At 33.0% G+C, this 19,240-nt stretch overlaps 3 protein-coding genes and 1 long non-coding RNA gene across 4 annotated transcripts; 2 read left to right on the forward strand and 2 right to left on the reverse strand.

The window, feature by feature from the left end:
- Window positions 1-1,034: 1,034 nt before the first annotated feature.
- Window positions 1,035-4,013, forward strand: LOC145054971 (serine carboxypeptidase-like 45). The gene is made up of 10 exons (XM_079003243.1): window positions 1,035-1,378; window positions 1,462-1,563; window positions 1,972-2,067; window positions 2,177-2,269; window positions 2,367-2,437; window positions 2,517-2,801; window positions 2,883-3,010; window positions 3,103-3,195; window positions 3,284-3,401; window positions 3,500-4,013. The coding sequence occupies exons 1-10, from the start codon at window positions 1,126-1,128 to the stop codon at window positions 3,707-3,709; spliced, it is 1,449 nt and encodes a 482-aa protein (XP_078859369.1). The 5' UTR covers window positions 1,035-1,125; the 3' UTR covers window positions 3,710-4,013.
- A 2,323-nt stretch (window positions 4,014-6,336) lies between these two features.
- Window positions 6,337-8,950, forward strand: LOC145050778 (glycosyl hydrolase 5 family protein-like). The gene is made up of 4 exons (XM_078998972.1): window positions 6,337-6,351; window positions 6,490-7,062; window positions 7,139-7,736; window positions 8,407-8,950. The coding sequence occupies exons 1-4, from the start codon at window positions 6,337-6,339 to the stop codon at window positions 8,844-8,846; spliced, it is 1,626 nt and encodes a 541-aa protein (XP_078855098.1). The 3' UTR covers window positions 8,847-8,950.
- A 230-nt stretch (window positions 8,951-9,180) lies between these two features.
- On the reverse strand, window positions 9,181-10,550 carry LOC145054972 (10 kDa chaperonin, mitochondrial-like). Its single transcript, XM_079003244.1, has 3 exons — window positions 10,363-10,550; window positions 9,735-9,874; window positions 9,181-9,412 (listed from the first exon to the last, which is right to left on the reverse strand). Exons 1-3 carry the CDS (start codon window positions 10,465-10,467, stop codon window positions 9,364-9,366), a joined length of 294 nt encoding a protein of 97 aa, XP_078859370.1. The 5' UTR covers window positions 10,468-10,550; the 3' UTR covers window positions 9,181-9,363.
- Window positions 10,551-10,991: 441 nt separating this feature from the next.
- On the reverse strand, window positions 10,992-12,112 carry LOC145051823 (uncharacterized). Its single transcript, XR_013683835.1, has 5 exons — window positions 12,030-12,112; window positions 11,869-11,924; window positions 11,686-11,756; window positions 11,346-11,599; window positions 10,992-11,253 (listed from the first exon to the last, which is right to left on the reverse strand). It is a non-coding gene; the product is annotated as an uncharacterized LOC145051823 (long non-coding RNA).
- Window positions 12,113-19,240: the final 7,128 nt, after the last annotated feature.

The following is a 19,240-nucleotide window of genomic DNA, read 5'->3' on the forward strand; positions in this document are numbered from 1 at the left end:
CTCCAACGTGTAATTTAAATTTTGTATATGATTTTAGACTATAATTTTATTGTTTTCGTGTTATATTAAATGATTTACAATTCTTCAAAGCTGAAATATTTCAAGCTTTCAGCAAAAAAAAATTAAACTTTTATATTATGTGAAATTATTTAAACAAGCATATCTCATTTGTTTTAAGTCGGATTGACATGCGATTTTTTCTAACGTGTAATTTAGAGTTTGTAGATGATTTTAGACAATAATTGTATGGCTTTTGATGTTATATTGAATGAGTTAAGATATCAAAGGTGGAATACTTTCGTTTTTCAGCAAGAAATTTAAACTTTTTATCATGTGAAATTTTTTAAACAAACATATATCATTCGCTTTAGTTGAATTGACATGCGGTTTTTTCAAACATGTAATTTAAAATTTGTAGATAATTTTAGATTATAGTTTTGTTGTTTTCGGTGTTATATTTAATGGGTTACAATCTTTCAAACAAATGGTATGAAGTATAAACAATTAAAGTTTGACCGGTCCAAACGACACAAGAAAATGTATTTATTTTTACAAGTTGTACCGTATCAAACCTAAAAAAATATTTATTTTAACGAGTTGTAACGCATCAAACCCAATAACATATTCATTTTAACGAATTGTATCAAACCCAAAAACGTGTTTTAACAAGTTGTATCGTATACATGTAAAGTTGTATTAATCCAAACGGGTATAAAAACTGGAAAACTCGTACCTAGACCTGGACCTGTAAATATCATCTAATCCGGTCCATGATTCATAATATTCTCTGAAACCGGTACGATCCAATACTCACCCGTTACATAGAACTTTTAAAAACCATGAAAAAAGTGTCTATCAATTTTTAAATAATTGGACTTAAACCTTAGATAAACCAATTGGACCAAAACTAAATTTTCAAAATGTTAAATTTGCTTGGTTCCCGTGTATTGGAAGGATGGTCCAGCCTTTTAAAGGAAATTCTTTGTCCAAAAGTAAAAAAGAAAAAACAAAGGTCTCATGGAATTCAAAACTCGTAAAGCATCCAATATTGACGATTGTACGTCATATCAGATTTATTTAAGTTGACCTTGTCAAAGCAGCTATAATTCTCTCACTGTCAAAATCATGTCTGAGCCATGGATACTCTCTGCAAAGTTACTGTTTGGGATCATTTTAATGCACACTTGTCTCAACGGCGTTAATTCCATACCAGTCGCCGATGAGGTAGTGAAATTACCAGGCCAACCGCCGGTGACATTCAAGCAGTTTGCAGGCTACATCTCCCTCGATGAAGCAAAACCGAGATCTTTGTTTTACTACTTTGTTGAAGCTGAATCCAATTCATCTTCCAAACCGCTTGTGCTTTGGTTAAATGGAGGTAATTCACGCTATATTAATTTCTTCACTCCAAACCTTATGCATAACGATAACGCGTGAAGCTTTTCGTTTCAATTTTTGCAGGACCTGGTTGTTCGTCTGTTGGAGAAGGGGCTTTTGTCGAGCATGGTCCTTTTAAACCAAGTGGTAGTGTTTTGGTTAAAAATGAGTATAGCTGGAATAAAGGTATACAGAATCTGCATTTAAGTTAGAGAATTCTGCAATAACTGTGTATTCAATGTTGAGAGTATTAATTGCAGCATTAAATGAAGTTATAGATTTGCCCTAAAACATTGATTGATACTCATGATGATTCATATATCATTATGAATCTCTCATGATAGATTACCAATGGCCTGCAACAACTACGCTTTCCCTGTATCTAAGATACAGCTTTGAATTTGAATTATTAGCATCACTGTGTGTCAAATTGGGCAAATTATGTCATGAATGGCTGAGGATGGATGAAGTATTATTTTCAATTAATAAATTTCCTGTGTTTTATAAACGTCCATGGATATCTTAGATGAAAGTTTTCATTAATTATACATATTTTGAGGAAATAATTTTGGGAATTTGTTGATGTTTTGACAGAGGCAAATATGTTGTACTTGGAATCACCAGCAGGAGTAGGATTCTCTTATTCTGTTGATAAGTCCTTTTATTTATCAGTGAATGATGTCATTACAGGTTCTTAATTTACTTCTTTTCAAGAGTGTACACATATGATTCTATAATACTTTATATATGACTATGAACATTGAACAAACTGTTTCTAATGCTTATTTCATCATTTCAGCTCGCGACAATCTCAATTTTCTAGAGAAATGGTTTGAAAACTTTCCAGAGTACAAGAATAGAGACTTTTACATCACAGGCGAAAGTTATGCAGGTAAAAATATATGTAAGAGCTTTAAAAAGCTTTTCAAATCAGAATAACTGTCTTAACTCTTAACTCTTAACACCTCATTGTCTAATGTCTACTACAGGACACTATGTTCCTCAACTTGCAAATCTCATACTTAAGTCGAAAGCCAAGATCAATCTCAAGGGAATCGCAGTGAGTAAAATAAATCCAAGGGTAAAATAGTCATGTAGTCTCGTTCAGACCGTTAACGAGCTTATCATTTGTTGTGTAGATCGGTAACCCACTATTGGAATTTAATACGGATTTTAATTCAAGAGGGGAGTATCTCTGGTCTCATGGTTTAATTTCGGATGCTACATATGACTTATTCAATAAAGTTTGTAACTACTCAACCATAAGAAGACAAGCCCAATACAAGTCTATGACCCCAAAATGCTCTCAAGTCTCAAATCAAGCTTCAAGAGAAGTCGGTCGATTCATTAACTCTTATGACATCACTCTCGACGTTTGTTTATCAAATGTTTTCTCCCAATCACAAGTTCTCCTCAATAACTTCGTAAGCTTAACCAACTTTTTCTCTCTCTCATCTGTGTAAAAGACATAAATACCCTCCTGACTGCTGTTATATACATGACAGCAAGGCACGGAGACAAAGATAGATGTTTGTGTGGAGGATGAAACGATCGAGTACTTGAACCGAAAAGATGTTCAAACCGCTTTACATGCTCGGCTCATGGGTGTCAGCCAGTGGGGCCCGTGTAGCGAGTAATACACGGATCTCGAGTTTATAAATTAATTAAAAATTCCGTGTTGATTATATATTAATGATATTATTTTTTTTTTTTGTAAATAAACAGGGTTTTGAACTATGACATGCACAATTTAGAGATACCAATGAGTCCTGTGTTGACTTCCCTACTCAAGTCTGGTATTAGGGTTTTTGTTTACAGGCGAGTAAATATATTTATTTTTTATTTTTTTTTAAAGATACAAAATTATCAATTTTCACTGCTATAACTTTTTCATTAACTCTTTCAGTGGTGATCAAGATTCGGTCCTACCTTTAACCGGGACCCGATCAGTGGTGAACAGTTTGGCTAAGGAATTACGGTTGAATACAACTTTGCCTTATAGGGCATGGTTCAATGGCAACCAGGTTAGTTTAATACTTTAGTAGTTGGAACTTTTTTTATAAATTTGTTTACATTTATTTATTTCTATAAGTTTTTTTTTTTTTTTTTTTTTTTACTGTAGGTTGGTGGATGGATACAAGTATATGGTGATGTTTTATCTTTTGCAACGATAAGAGGGGCAGCGCATGAAGCTCCATTTTCTCAACCGGAGCGATCACTTGCTTTGTTCAAAGGGTTTTTGGGTGGAAAACCGTTGCCACAAGCAAATGAAATCAATAAAAAGGATGATCGTGATAATACAGTAAACCGTGTATTGTTGAAATTAGGGTAATGAAAACCAGTTTCACATTGTCTCTTTGACCCTTTGGGTTTTAAGGAATAATTAAATAAAGTGTAACGAATGTTTTGTGCCATGCGTCTTGAATGAGGCTTAATGGAAGTTTGTTTGTCGGGTAATTTGAGGAACTTCGGAGACATGAACCTTTCGTTTTCGGGGATTTGAGTGGTTGAGAACAAATCTGATAGGAGCTCCGAAAGGATGGATTTCATATCGATTTTTATGTGTCCGTAACTACTTGTTATTATTGATGATATTTTACTTATTTATAATACTTAAGTTATTATTGAGATAGTAATTTGACATTTGATAGATAACATAAGTATCAAAATATATATTTAGACAAAATAAAATTTTAATTTTATTTAATAAGATGAACTTTTAGAATAGTTTAGATATTATATTGTAAATATAAAAAACATACATTACATTTAAATATGGATAAACTGTAAGCATAGTTTATAAATCGTCATTTTTTTAAATATTCAAAGTCATATAATTACTAATTTCATTGGTGTTATATTTCTTACCATGTAATTATTTGTTTGAATTCATATTATTGTTGTTTTCTTACACGAAGCTCTAATAATTGATTTTTTCCACCACTCACTAACTACTATATAAATTTTAAAAGCGACATGACAAGCCATCGATATTAGTCTAGCCTTAGCCTTAAGAATCTTATCATGAACACTTAAAATTCCTAAAATACTTATTGACATTTTGGATGAGTGTTGTGATGTTATTTATATAGATAACCCCCATCGGAATAGAAATAAGAGTTTAGGTTATTTTTGGTCATTTAACTTTTGATTTTGTATTTATTTGGTCACTTAACTCTTCTTAAGTTTTAAAAGGTCATCAAACTTTTGACTTTGTGCTCATTTAGTCACTTAACTTTTGTATTTGTGCTCATTTAGTCACTAAACTTTAAAAAAAAAAAAGTTTAGTGACTAGCACAATTTTAAAAATTAAGTGATTAAATGAGCACAAATTCAAAAGTTAAGTGGTCAAATCAAAAGTTAAGTGACTAATATGAGCACAAACCCAAAAGTTTGATGAACTTTTAAAACTTAAAAATAATTAAGCGATAAAATGAGCACAAAACCAAAAATTAAATGACCTAAACCCTAGAAATAAACTTGAAACACACACACCCAAATGAATTATGGAATTTTATTGGAAGAGAAAATGATAAAGTGTTAGTCAAGAGATTTTCAATATTATTATATTTATGATTATCATAAACGTTATTAATAATAATAATAATAATAATAATAATAATAATAATAATAATAATTTTTAAATCAAAATGGTTTTTCCGATACCAAATTTGGTAGTTTTATTAAATTATGTATAGGACTTAATGGTTTTTTGAAAAAATAATGTGTGATATTTTGGTAGTTTTATTAAATTATATACAGAACTTAATGGTTATTGAAAAAAATAATGTTTGATATTTAATGGTGATATGCTAATATAGTATATGAACAATGATTTTTTTTTAAATATTTATAAATGTCAACTATTTTTCTGCAAAAAAAATTAAAATAATAAATTTTCAAATAAAATATTTAAAATATAATGGTTTTTTTGAAATTTTCTCTATTTCAAACGTTATTAATTATTCACAACAAGTCATATAATTAGTAATTTTATTAGTGTTATTTGTATAAGATTATGTAGTTTTATTTTTAATATTTTGTTTATATATATTTTTCATGATATATATACTCAGTTTTGCATAATTTTCTATTTTACTTATGATGGAACTTTACAATATAAGGCTGTTATTTTGTAATAATCAAAAGTTAAAATATATAATTTAAAAATCTACATAGCATTGAATAGTAAATATAGGATGGTTAATTAAAAATGAGTTGTTTTGTAATTAAATTAAAGAAAATAGAAAAATATAAAGTTTCTATTATTTAATTTTTTTAAAATTTAAAATATTTTTGTTTAAATTGGATTATGAGTTTTTTGTGGTTAAAGCTATTTTTCCAAAACAATTCAAAGTGTTTGTGGTTAAATTATATGAAAAATATCAGTCAAACAAAATATATATATATATATATATATATATATATATATATATATATATATATATATATATATATATATATATATATATATATATATATATATAAATTACAGTATTTTTTTTTTTAAATTTAAAGTTATCAGAAAACTGTTATATCCGGTTGCAATGAATTTTTTAATAAATCAAAATCTCACAGTTAAATAATAAAAATACCATGGATAAACCAAAAAAATTATTAAATTGAAACGATTTTATGAATTTTGACCTACAAAATAAGAAGAGTAAATTACTTTAAATCGCAACGATCATTCCTATAATTTACTCATATAAGAATGATCTAAATTTTTACTAGAGGAACATAATGAAATGACATGATATTTATGTGTCATTCTAAAAGGGAAATTTCACAAATCCTAACGTCTTTTTTTTTTAAGTTCTCCCCCTATCTTTGTAAATTTTACTAGCTTGGTCGTCATCTATCACCATAATGAATTCATAAGCAAATCAAATTTAAAACGCTCAACTTTTATGAACAAAATCGAGTAAAACCTAATTCAAACCCAAATTTCGGATGATGATGTGGACAAAGTTGGTTTAAACCAAACCTAAACAGCACAATATATGGGTTTGCTCTTTATGTGAATTATACATGCATTGCTTCTTGTTAGTGGTCCCACTTTAACTATATAATCTCAATTCTCAAAATAATGTTGTAACAAGTTCATAAAAGAAAACCATGAAAACTATAATTTTTTCTTTTGTATTACTTTTTTCCCTAGTAACAATTTCTCATTCCCTCCCTTTGACAACACAATCAAAATGGGTCATTGATGAGTTGAACGGTGAGCGAGTCAAGTTCAAGTGTGTGAACTGGCCTTCTCACCTACAACCCATGTTAGTAGAGGGGCTCGACAAGAAGCCAATAGGTTTCATTGTAAACCAGGTTGCTTTCTTTGGGTTCAATTGTGTTCGACTCACTTGGGCTACCAATATGTTTACACGTTATAGTAACAAAACCGTTGTACAAACTTTTCGTGATTTAAGCCTTACAAATGCAATTAAAGGCCTCGAGATAAATAATCCTCAATTTTTACCTCTCACGGTGGTTGATGCTTTTTCATTAGTGATAGGTGTGATTCAGTCTTATGGAGTCATGGTGATACTCGACAATCACGTGAGTGAACCAATGTGGTGTTGTTCCAACAATGATGGAAATGGATTTTTTGGAGATAAGTATTTTGATCCGGACGAATGGTTAGAAGGTTTATCTATCGTGGGAAAACGTTATAGAAATACTCCTATGGTAAGTACTAAATCGGATATGGTCCAATAGTTTGTTTTTTTTTTTTTTTTTAATTTTAAGAACTTAAAATTTGTAGGTTGTGGCTATGAGTTTACGGAATGAGCTACGTGGGCCTCGCCAAAATGCGAATGATTGGTATCAGTGGGTTCGCAGAGGTGCTAGTACTATCCACAAAGTTAACCCTAATGTGTTGGTTCTTATCTCTGGTTTAAACTATGACCTCGATTTCAGTCCATTAAAATCTGAGCCTTTAGGACTAGATCGTGCGTTACCAAACAAAATAGTATACGAAACACACAGATACTCGTTTACAGAGGGACAAAGGTGGCTACGTCAACCACTAAACCAAATGTGTAGTAATGTTATTCGTGATATAAATAATAGAGCAACGTTTTTAACAACAGGGTCAGATCCTGCCCCGTTGTTTATTTCCGAGTTTGGCGTGAACTTAATGGGTACACGCCAAAGTGACAATGTTTTTTTGCCTTGTTACATGGCTTTTTTGGCTGAAATGGACTTGGATTGGGCTGTATGGGCTTTGCAAGGAAGCTACTACCTTAGACAAGGGGTCCAAAATATGGATGAACAATATGGACTCCTTAATAACGATTGGGAGGGGCTACGAAACCCTGATTTTAACGCGAAGTTGTTCCTCCTGCGTCAAACTCTTCAAGGTACGTTTTGAATAAGATTTTTTTTATGGCTTTAATAAGAGTTAATATAAGAAATTGATTTATATATTATTAATGTTGTATCTTTATTTTTGTTATAATTTTGTATATCTATAAATATCTAATTACAACAAAGTTATTTAAATATAAACATATTAAATAAAAAGAATTTGTAGATTTTTTAAAATATAGTTCATATTAAGAGAAAAGAAATTTATATAATTAAATAATAGAGAATTGTAAATAGAATCTAAGAGGGAGAAAATTATAGTAGGAAGTCATGTATTTAGCTTTTTGACTAATTAATAGTTCTCTTGAACTTTACTTCAATAATTATATTCCCTCCGTCCCAATATTATTGTTCACGGACAAAAAACACGCAGATTAAAAAAATATTAATTACCACTAACTTTATTTAATAAAATGACAGTTTTGTCCTTACTTTGCATTTAATATTCCATTAAATGCTTAGTTGGTTAAATAATAATGAGAGAATATTTTCGTAAAAATTTTATTTATTTTTAGAACTGGACTATTATTTTGGGACAAAAAAAAAATTTAACTATAATTTTAAGACGGAGAGAGTATAATTCAAGATCAAGGTCTAACCATTTAACCATGGTTGAACTGATAACATGTCTGATTGTTAATTTTTACAAATTTTTTCATGTAGTTCCACAATGGAGATCGAGCAACTACACATTCTTGTTCCACCCAATGACTGGACGTTGTATACGATCCGATTACAAGGACCAGCTTTTTGCAGATGAATGCCTTTGGTTGAACGGGTGGAGTCACAGCGGTGATGGGACTCCGGTGCAACTCGCAAGCACTCCATTATGTATCACGGTGGCCGGAGACGGGCTTCCGGTGAAGCTAACAACGAATTGCAATGCAAAACAAAGCACGTGGCAATCGGTAAAAAACTCAAGGTTCCAAATCTCAAACAAAGATGAAAATGGTGTGGATCTTTGCCTGGATTTTGATCCAAAATATTCGTCAAGGATTGTGAGCAAGAAATGCATTTGTGTAGATGATAATGACTCTAGATGCCTTGCAAATCCCCAAAGTCAATGGTTTCAATTTGTTTCCACCAACAATAGATTTGTCTAACGTTATGTTACACACTAAAGTATGTTTTTCTATCGGTGTATTGGATAGGTGGTTAGATAATACCTACACTTTATTTTATTTATGGAATTAATATTAACTGTTATTCGCCGAATACTTCTATACAAATCCATAAATAAAAACTTTAGTTTCCAAGTTACGACTAGTTTTGCCTTTAAACCATTATTAACCACCTAAATGACCACAATTTTCAATATAATTAATAGATACATTTTTAAGTGAGATGACTTATTTGTAAAATAGTAGAATGATTAAGTTAACAAATGACATTAATAGGACATTATTTTGGTAGCTGATAGCTGATTAAGTAACAGTGTTTGATAAAAACTAATTAATAAGCTAAATGCCAAATACAAAGGGGATTTTTTTTTTTAAATAACAACTGCAAACTAAATTTGTGTATCCGGATTCTCCAAATCCCCAATTTTGGGACCCATCTCACTCGTACATTTCCAAATGACAAAATCTCTTAAATGTTCTCATGAATTATAGAGCCAAACTAATCGTGCAAAGTTCCCAAGATATCATGATCGTCATACAAATGATACCTGAAATTAATACAAGTAATTTACCACATATTATATTATGCAACTTAAAAATAAAAATCCATCAATTGAATGTTTGATGGAGTAAGATGATGTATTTAACAATTTTTTGGCCCTCTATATGGATAGACATCTATAAACTTTTATCTACATCATGAACAAAAAATATGCATTTCTTATTACCTACTAATCTACTATGAGTTATGACAAATACATGCACAAGCTCTATGTCTTGCAATCTAAACCCTAAACCCTAATTAGAAACAAGTATAGATCAAGATATGCAAGGTTGTAATGTTTCAGATTGTAAGAAACTAATACTTACTTCTTATCATCAAGTTTCACTTCTGTTCCTCCATACTCTGCTAGTAAAACAGTGTCACCTTCTTTCACACAGAGAGGCAACAACTTCCCTTCTGCATCACGTGATCCAGGGCCCACAGCAATAACTTTACCAGAGTTTAGCTGATTCAACAATCCATAATCAGTTTACTAATTGAAATCCAAGGAATCTAATTCGGGAGCTAGTAAATTTAACTAAAAGATAGATGACAGAGATTTCACAGAGACAAATTTCAATCTTAGTGGCGTCCTAATAAGGTGATGATCCAGGGATCAAGAAGAAGGTAAAAGGCCCGGAGATTTCTGTAAATTTTCCGCTTACTTTGAAAGTGAATAAAATCAAGTAGGTAACATGAGGGTTCCAATGATTGATTGTAATCTTCTAACGAAGTAAATGAGCGCAGATTGACATCTAGGATGCAATTACATAATAAAGGAATAATATGCATGTGCAGAGGAAGAATGAACACATAAAACAGGTGTAGGTTTCACTTATTGGTGTAATTTGAAATCGCATTAAAATACATGAATCTTCATACATTTTCAGGGCCATGGCCCATGTATGTGCACACGGGATCTAGATCTAAAAAATAAAGGGTGGAAATGGTAACCTTGGAGGATGCTTCTGGAAGCAGAATACCGGCGCTGGTCTTTGATGGAGGGATTATTTTCTCAACCAGAACACGGTTAAAACAAGGAATTAAACGCTTCGCCATTTTCGATCGAAGAACAAGAAGCTGAAAACAAACCAGAGTCCAGAAACGGAGAAAGAAGACTGGGGTTTTGGAAACGAAAGGGTTTGGACTTTCTAACCTAGAAATAGTGAAGTTTGAAATTTGTACCCTTGTAATATTGTCTAGTTACAAATGCGTCCCTACACTATAGGAAATTTTAGAAAAATCCATCATATTTGTAATTGGAGGGGTTAATATTTAACTAGATGCTTTGCATGGGGCAGAGGATGTTATTGTTGTATTTAGTCCAAGTATGAGCTAAATGCAGGAAATGGAAAGCTACTTTTTTTATAATTTTTTTTTTTTTATTTTTAGGTGTAATATGTAGAACAAAACTGTTCGAAACTGAAAAAAAAATTGTCAGCTGTTCATCATACATTAACTAAGATTTCAGAACAAAAATTCTCACGTTTTCTCTTATGTTAGCCACTATTTCACCAAAACACTCAACAATTAATTCGGTTAAAAAAATCCAAAGGCTTAGTTATCATGTTTTGTAATATTAATAGTTTTTAATGAATATAAATCATTCATATATACATACAATTTCATAGATTTGTAACACAAATGGATTTCGATTCAAAACAAACATCTAAAATGACAATAATAATCAAGAAAAAAAAGAAATCAGTGTATAGGAAAAAAGAAAAGAACCATGGTAGGAAATGTTTAGCCTTCTAATGGAGACGAGTTTAAGGATGGACGTAAATCCTTACAAAATGCATCATAAATCCTCCCTTGTCGAGCAGGAGGTATTGGCAACTCAATCTACACACAATAATTTACAAATTTATAACAATAAATAATAATTTATAAGATGAAAGTAATAAACTAATAAAAAAATGATAAAATTTCATTACCTGAACCTCATCACCACTCAATATTTTGATGATCTTTGCTGACCAATAACAATCATCTTTACACCAATCTACCAAATCCCCAACTTTCCATTCACCATCAATCACAACACATACTTCTATAATCGAATTGACAGTTGGCATTTCATTTTTGAGATACATTTTAGGATATGGAGGTCGCACCATTAATTGTTTATTTATCTGTTTTGACTTCCTTCCATAATGAGGCAATTCGTATATCGTTGTCCATTCAATAGCTGCAAATTGATTGAAAGTGGTGATTTTAGAACAAATGAAAAGATTGTGATTAGTGATTCATATATAGCAGGTTAGTCAACTCCACCTTCCTCTGGAAAGTCAAAAAAAAGCTAATTATATCTGCTTTATTATGGAAGGAAGATGAAAGTTTCCGGGCTGCAATATACACACATGGTATTAATATTTGATATATGTAAATAATTATACTTATGTTAAGATATAAAAACTTCTAATATATTTTAGTCGAAGATGAATATCCAGAGGGTACTTTTTGATCCGGGAAAAAAGGGTGTCTGAAGTCTAGGTTGATGTTGGGAATTTGACCTAATTATTAGGACAAAGAAATTGTTACAATAGCTATAAATAAAGATCATAAGCTCGTAATGAGTATATATAAACGTTAATAAAGCATTTCAGCAAGATATGTACCGTTTTTCATTCTTTAAGTCAATTAAGAAACATAGTTCAATAAAACAATGTGCTTCTACCGTGGGGCCGGAAACAACTTATCTACAAAGAAAGACATTCGATTAAATAGATGCTTTATTGTGAAGTTCAATGGAAAAATCAGTATATTCTATTTATTCCAGATATAGATTTTTTTGGGTAAAACATTTACCTGGGCATTCCATCAAACATGTGGTGGGCATAGATAGAAAGATACACATGCACAAAGAAAAATGGTTTTTTCCCGATCCTGTTAATTGTCATCCACATTCGAACACATTTTTCAAAAACCTAGAGAAAAAGAGTAGTGATGAACATCTGTTTAAGAAAGAGAGATAAAGATACCTTACTTATTAGCCGACAACACCTTCTTCATTAGAGCTGATACCTTCGTCATTAGGCTGACGATGCTGAGAGTGGTGGTGGCGGTGGAGGTCGATCTAAACCGCATCAGAATCAACAATGGGTTGTAGCCGGAAACCTCCAGACACAACCAACGTCGGTTATAAACCCAACACCACATCAATTGTCGAACTGCACCAACAATTTAGAGCCCTGAGATTGGAGCTGGGTAAAATCAAAACTAACCTAACATTAAACATAAAGAAGAGTATTAACTGATGATGAAAACTTATTTATAATTAATTGAAGGGTGAATATGTACCTAAGTTTTTAAGAACATATATTGTTTGGTTGAAGAAGATGCGATGGTGGCCGCGGTTGGATGCTGCTTCTCATATGCCAGAGTATGTGAGAAACTATAAATCAAGGGTCAGATAAGAAAAGAAAATCCCCAATTTGATCTATCATTCAAAAAAATCGAAAACTTCAAAATCAGAATTGCATCTTCCATAATTGACCTATAGAGCGAGAGTTAGGGCATGAGAAAAACCAGAAAACGCAAGATCAATGAGTCGCAGACAATAGAATAGGAATTGCAGTGATGGCGGCTGTTGCTCCTCTTGCTCGTCGTTGATGGTGATAAAAAAACTGATCAAAAATCAAGGCTGCACTCTCTGGAACTTGTGGGGGCGGTGAGCATCGTTGACGAAGTAAACCCCATGAACAGTGGTGAAAAAGCAGATTGTTGGTGGTGGTGAACGATGGCCGCCCATAGGGTGATGGCGGTGAGGTTTCACTGAGAAGAAGAATGAAGAAGCGATGGATGAGAATCGGTGAGTAGAGAAGAGAGAATGTCGAATGGAAAACACGTAGACAATGGATATCCCAACGCGACCACGTGTACAGGAGGGCTCTCAAACCAAAGCGGTGACATTGAGCAGGAAGGGTCAAATTGCAATTTCAATGAACAACTGGACCAATTGTGACATACAGCAAACATGTGGACCAAACATGTTAAAAAGTCACCAACTTTACTGTAGCTAAGGCCACATAATTTTAATAATTTTAATATATAGTATAATAACTCTTTTAATTTTTCACATCACCACGTATGTTTCCGCCAACACCATTTTTCATGACCATAATCTTTTATCCCGTTATAAAACTCAAATAAAAACTACATATTTAGGAAAACCCAAAATTAGATCTAAATCTCCAAACAAAAATTAAGCCAAGATCAAAATTAACTATAAAAGTGCTAACACCATTTTTTACATATAGATCCAAAGCTCATACAATTACCTACGATATAAATAATGATGTGCTTAAAAGTTTCAATGATCATCACTAAAATTAACAAGTCACAAAACAAAGTAATAAGCATATTTTTGACACAATTACACTGTGATCAACATTTTACTTATTTGCTAGTTATTTTCCTTTCCATACCAAGTTGCTCCATGTAGGTATTTTCAATAAGCAAACTCAAATCACAGGCTTGGAAATCAGTTTCTATGAAAAATTCATAACAAAGCAAACACTACATGATATCCCATAAATATTAAATAATGTTGAGGTTTAGGAATTTTGGGTTGACTTGGTTAATCGGGGAAACTCATATCTAAATCTGGTTTAACCCACTAACCCTATTTTTAGATTTACTTTGTTAATAAATAAGTTTATTATGTTTAATATTATAAATATATAAGACTAGTCTCTAGTTGGCACGGTTTTATGGTCAAATAAAGAAAGGGTAAATGTCATTGTAACCCAACCAACTATCGGGTTTTGTTTTAAAAGGTCCTTAATATTATTTTTTTGTAGTTTAGAGGCATAAAGTCAATTTTTACCTACTAAAAAGGGACTTTGACTTGTAATTGCCGGTTTCCTTCATGTTTTGACTTTTTTCACTAAAAAGAAAAATTAAATTAAAAATACACCTCATTATGTCACTCACGTCCTCACCCACCACAAACTTATGTTCATCTTCAAGAACACCCACCTTCCTTATTCTCAATCATAGACCTTTACAATCAAGTTTCACTCTCTGCTCGGTATCTTTGGTTAGAATTTCTTCTTCATTTTGATTTCCATGGATATACAAGTCGGTGAAGCAGCACAACAGCCCAACAAGGATGTTTATTTAGTTTCTTTTTCATTTCGATTTCATTGGTTTGAATCTCTTCTTCATTTTGAGTTCCATGGTTCTACAAGTTGGAGGGCATAAGTTTGAGCTACATGTGATTGTTGTGGGAGTTGGGAGGAAGATGAACAAAAGTGTAGTGTCACCAACTAAAATCGAAAATCAAAACCTGCATCGACTTGGCGCTTGTTCGTGGAAGGGGAAAAATAGTTAACCTGCATCAAAGATTAATACAAGTGCATATTTCACTTGTTTTTGTTTTTGTTCGTTGATAATCTTGCTTGGAAACCATCTGTAATCGTTTTGCCAAACCTAGAATTGTTTTTGTTCCAGATATCCGTGTTCTTACTTCCTTATCATCAATTGAAGAATGGGGTGAGAGGCACACACAACAACAAGAAATAGCCCTGTTCTTGACTCGAAGGGGAAGAGACCACCTAAACCCATGTATTTCGATTTCCAATTTATTTTGGGGCCTGCACATAGGATACACAGGTGGTTGAGAAAAGTTTGATTTATTTTGGGATTGTCCATGATAGATCGTTGTGTTCGGTTCACATTCACTAACAAAAGGAGGTGGTAGAGATGATGAGAGATCGAGAGTGAGTGATGACATTGGATGTTGATGGTAAGGCCTTCGGTGGTGGTCATTGGCGGAAAATAGTTGTGAATTAGGGCTTTTCATCGGCGCTGACTAGGTGACCATCGATGATGGTCAACGTTCCTGCAAGGGAGAAAAGGGCAACGAAGGAGGTTTTGGTTCTTGCACTTCTATAACTGCACTTCTAGAGCGACAATTTAACCGGAGGAAAAGAGCGACATCTTAACTGATGAAGGGGATGCGACATCTTACTTGATGAGGTGGATTTGTGATTTGATGACATGGCTTTTAATTTGTGTTGACTATGCTTCTAACTTGTGTTGACTAGGCTGTTAGCCGGTAGTAAGTCAAGGATTTCAAAAATAGTGACCTTTTAAAATTTAAAAGTGAAGTTTATACACCTACAATGCAAGAAAAAAAGATGAGGGACATTTAAAACAAAACCTGATAGTTGGTTGGGTTACAGTGACATTTACCCATAAATAAAATAAGAAATGGAGGGACTATATGTGACTATGTGTGAAGTTGACAAAGTTTAGACACAAGCATGACTCCCTTTCACTTTCCTTAATTTGAGCGATTTTGAAGAGTGTAGAGGGTTAGAAAGATGATTTTGAAGATTAAGTTTAGGATTTAAGTTTATTTAAAGAGGTATTAATCATTAGTTATCTTCTTCATTTTATTCAACTATGGTTTGGATTTTTGTCCAATCAATGATATGTAACTAGGAGTTAGATTGAAATTATAGTTTACACTACAAGAAAAGAGGCCTTCTGTGACTAAATTATCAGAGACTGATTAATCAGTCTTGGATACAATGTATCTGAGACTGATTAATTAGTCTTAAATACTATCTAGGACTGATTTTAACATGTGAAACATTAGAGATTGACAAAATTTATTTGAGACTAAAATTCAGTCCGTAAGTTGTTTGCGTCGGTTTAGGTTTTGTGCGAAACGTATTGGGGACTGAATTTCAGTCTCAAATAGTTGAAGGACTTTGGAGGGTAAGTTATGTGAGACTAAATTTCAATCCCTGGTAGACTTGTGTCAGTTTTAATTGTGCATGGAACTTATTAGGGATCGGATTTCAGTCATTAATACAATTAAAACAATTTGTCCTTTGGATGGGAAACTTTTTAAAGACTGAATTTCAGTCCCTAATAGACATGTACTTTTTGACATTTAAATGAACACTTATAACTGACTAAATTTAAGTATCTAAGACTGATTATTTAGTCATAGATGCCGTATCTCGGAGACTTATAAATCAGTCATGAATACTATTTTAAAGAAAACTTATTAGGGACTGAATTTTACTCTTTGACACAGGTTACTCTTAGGAACTTGTTTTCTGTTCCTAATAGATTTGTGTTATATTTTATTTACTAGACAATTTATTAGGAATTTTGTTAGCAATACATTACATTTTTAACATAATGTACAACTTTTTTACTATATAGCATACAAATCATTAATACATCAAATCCACTTCTGCGAACACTACCACCACCACCACCATCGTCGTAGCCACCACCAGTACCTACGACGCCATCTCAGCGACTGCCGCCTCCATAACCACCAATGCCACCTCCGCAATCACTATAATCATCACAATCTCTACCGCCACCCTATATGCAACCATCACCCCCATTGACGCTACTACTACCACCACCACCAATATCGTAACCCCTTTTTCCACCACCATTATTGTCACCACAACCACCATCACCTATGTTGTCATCGCCACCTCTGCGACCACCACTACCACAACCACCAACACCGCCTCCGTAATCACCACCACCCATACTACCCCGCCATAACCACCAACACCTATGTCACCATCGTCATCTTTGCGGTTGCCACCGCCATAACCACGAACACCACCTCCGCGATCACTACCACCGCCACAACCCCTATCGTCACCACCACCATCATATATGTCGCCACCACTACCTCCTCCACTGCCACCACCACCGCCACCACCTCCGTGACCACTACCACCACCACAACCCCCACCACCACCATCGCGATCACCACCATTGTTTTCTCCACCAACACCATCATCACCTATGTCATCGCCAACACCATCACCAACTTTGCAAACAGTGCCACCACCACCACCTCCACCTCCATCACTTGCGTCACCTCAACTATTACCACCACCGCCGCCACATTCACGATCACCACCACTACTATCTCTGCCGCCACTGCCACCACTGCTACATTCATGGCCACCAACACTACCAAATCCACTCCACCCATCTAACACCGCCATCACAACTAGAGTGTTTTTTACTACCATTTAAGAGTTAATTTAAATTTAAGATCAAATAGATGACATATAAAAATGTTTTTTTATAAATTAATGTTCTAAAATACACAATTTCAATCTTATTTTCCATAAAAAAAAAAATTAAAGACTTTTAAGTTCCCTTAGTTTCTCTTTTCACGTAACCCTAACAATTTTGACCCTCTTTCTCTCCCGCTCCGACTCAGTTCCTGCTATCCCAAACCCTGATCGATAATCGATTAGGTGCTCTCGATAGGCTGAACATATCCATTCTACGACGTCAGGAAGGCAAACCATCTCCACGTCTTCGAATGGGTAGCGTATCAAAGTATTCTTTAGCCTTCGATTTGTTTGGTTTGCTTAAGATGCGATTTGATTTGTACGTTTCTATGTGGTTAAGTTCCTGATGAACATATCAAAGGTTGAAACCGATTTTTATGATGCACCGGTTTCTTTAAAACATAGGTTTTAAATGGATTCTAATATCGCAAAGGTTTGAAATCGATTTCTCCAATGCATCAAAGATTTCATCTTCATGTGGAATCAACATTATGAGGTTAGCAACTCTATATATTTTCATTTTTAATGTCCAATTTCTCTTAAATGTATTTATCTAAAATTGTATTTGCCTAGTCAAAGTTACTAAATGATGTCGGTATGTTCTTTGTGACCACCAACTGTTTGAAAAAGTTCCCATTAGTGTTGATGTAGGTATAATTCTGATTTTTGGTCTCTTACACCAATGATTTTATGAGAAATTTGTGCAAAAAGTTGTTTAATTGAGGCTTAAATCAAGTAAATTGAGATCTGTGATGATCACTATTTTTTTTTAATATACTCATGGTTAAAAACACATCACATAACTTCTTTCTTGAATCCAAATACAGACACAAGTGGCAATTTTTAGTTTTAGTGTTTGCCAAAAAATTTAACGTTGTAATTTTTTTAATGAAATTCTATATAATCATTTAGTATAGTATTCACTTTCAACTGGATGAGAATAATTTGTGGTTTTTCTTTTCTTTAGTGTGATCAGATTTCAGATCCATCCATCAAGGTGCAGATGGTATGTAAGATCCACTTGCATCTCTAGTTACTATTGATTCTATATAGATTCCTGGTTTGATGTATGAAGGGAAGAATGAGTTTGTGAGTGTGATACCAATTTTGGACAGCTCTAAGTGGGACAAGATTCCTGATAAGATAAACTACATACTTACAAGACAATGAAGGTGAGATTTTGCTTATCATTACTCTTGTCATATTGATTATTAAACTATTATATAATAATGCATTAGTTATATATATTTCAACAAAAGTGATCAATCACCTGGCATATGCATCGAGTTCATTCGTATAGTCAAATGTATAATAACTTCAAGTTCATCTTGGAGGTGTTGTTTATCAACTTATATATCACATTAAACCATCTATTGATTTTGACCCGATTATGGCAGGAACTAGTTTGGCTGCAAAGTTACTAAGAGGAAGTAGCGTAACACTTTTTTAAAGTGCGGGATCAAGCTGTAAAAGTACTTGGAGCATCAAACGAGTATAGACATCTTAAATTAGTCACTTTTTTCTCTTTTCAAAAGTTTAATCTGTTTTACCTACTTATTAAACCAACAATTTTGATAATTAACAATCAACCAAAAGACTATAACAGGATTGTGAAAAAGCTCACAGTTGAGAGGCATGGCTACATGAATCGCCTTGGTATTCTTACAATACTCGATGTTATACAACCAGGTATGTTTACATTTATCTCAACTCTTTTTCCCCATTTATACATAAGGTTTGCATTTTTAGTTTTT

The sequence above is a fragment of the Lactuca serriola genome, chromosome 5 (genome assembly GCF_051521515.1).
Source record: "Lactuca serriola cultivar US96UC23 chromosome 5, Lser_US96UC23_V15, whole genome shotgun sequence".
Taxonomy (NCBI): domain Eukaryota; kingdom Viridiplantae; phylum Streptophyta; class Magnoliopsida; order Asterales; family Asteraceae; genus Lactuca; species Lactuca serriola.

Excerpts from the sequence above, each read along its gene's own strand:
- LOC145054971 (XM_079003243.1), top strand. The coding sequence starts at position 1,126 with ATGTCTGAGCCATGGATACTCTCTGCAAAGTTACTGTTTGGGATCATT. Across the intron at positions 2,270-2,366 it reads CACAGGCGAAAGTTATGCAG|GACACTATGTTCCTCAACTT; the intron begins GTAAAAATATAT and ends TGTCTACTACAG. Across the intron at positions 3,196-3,283 it reads ATTAGGGTTTTTGTTTACAG|TGGTGATCAAGATTCGGTCC; the intron begins GCGAGTAAATAT and ends TAACTCTTTCAG.
- LOC145050778 (XM_078998972.1), top strand. Across the intron at positions 7,063-7,138 it reads GTTATAGAAATACTCCTATG|GTTGTGGCTATGAGTTTACG; the intron begins GTAAGTACTAAA and ends TAAAATTTGTAG. Across the intron at positions 7,737-8,406 it reads CCTGCGTCAAACTCTTCAAG|TTCCACAATGGAGATCGAGC; the intron begins GTACGTTTTGAA and ends TTTTTCATGTAG.
- LOC145054972 (XM_079003244.1), bottom strand. The coding sequence starts at position 10,467 with ATGGCGAAGCGTTTAATTCCTTGTTTTAACCGTGTTCTGGTTGAGAAA. Across the intron at positions 9,875-10,362 it reads TTCCAGAAGCATCCTCCAAG|CTAAACTCTGGTAAAGTTAT; the intron begins GTTACCATTTCC and ends TTGTTGAATCAG. Across the intron at positions 9,413-9,734 it reads GTGAAACTTGATGATAAGAA|GTATCATTTGTATGACGATC; the intron begins GTAAGTATTAGT and ends TATTAATTTCAG.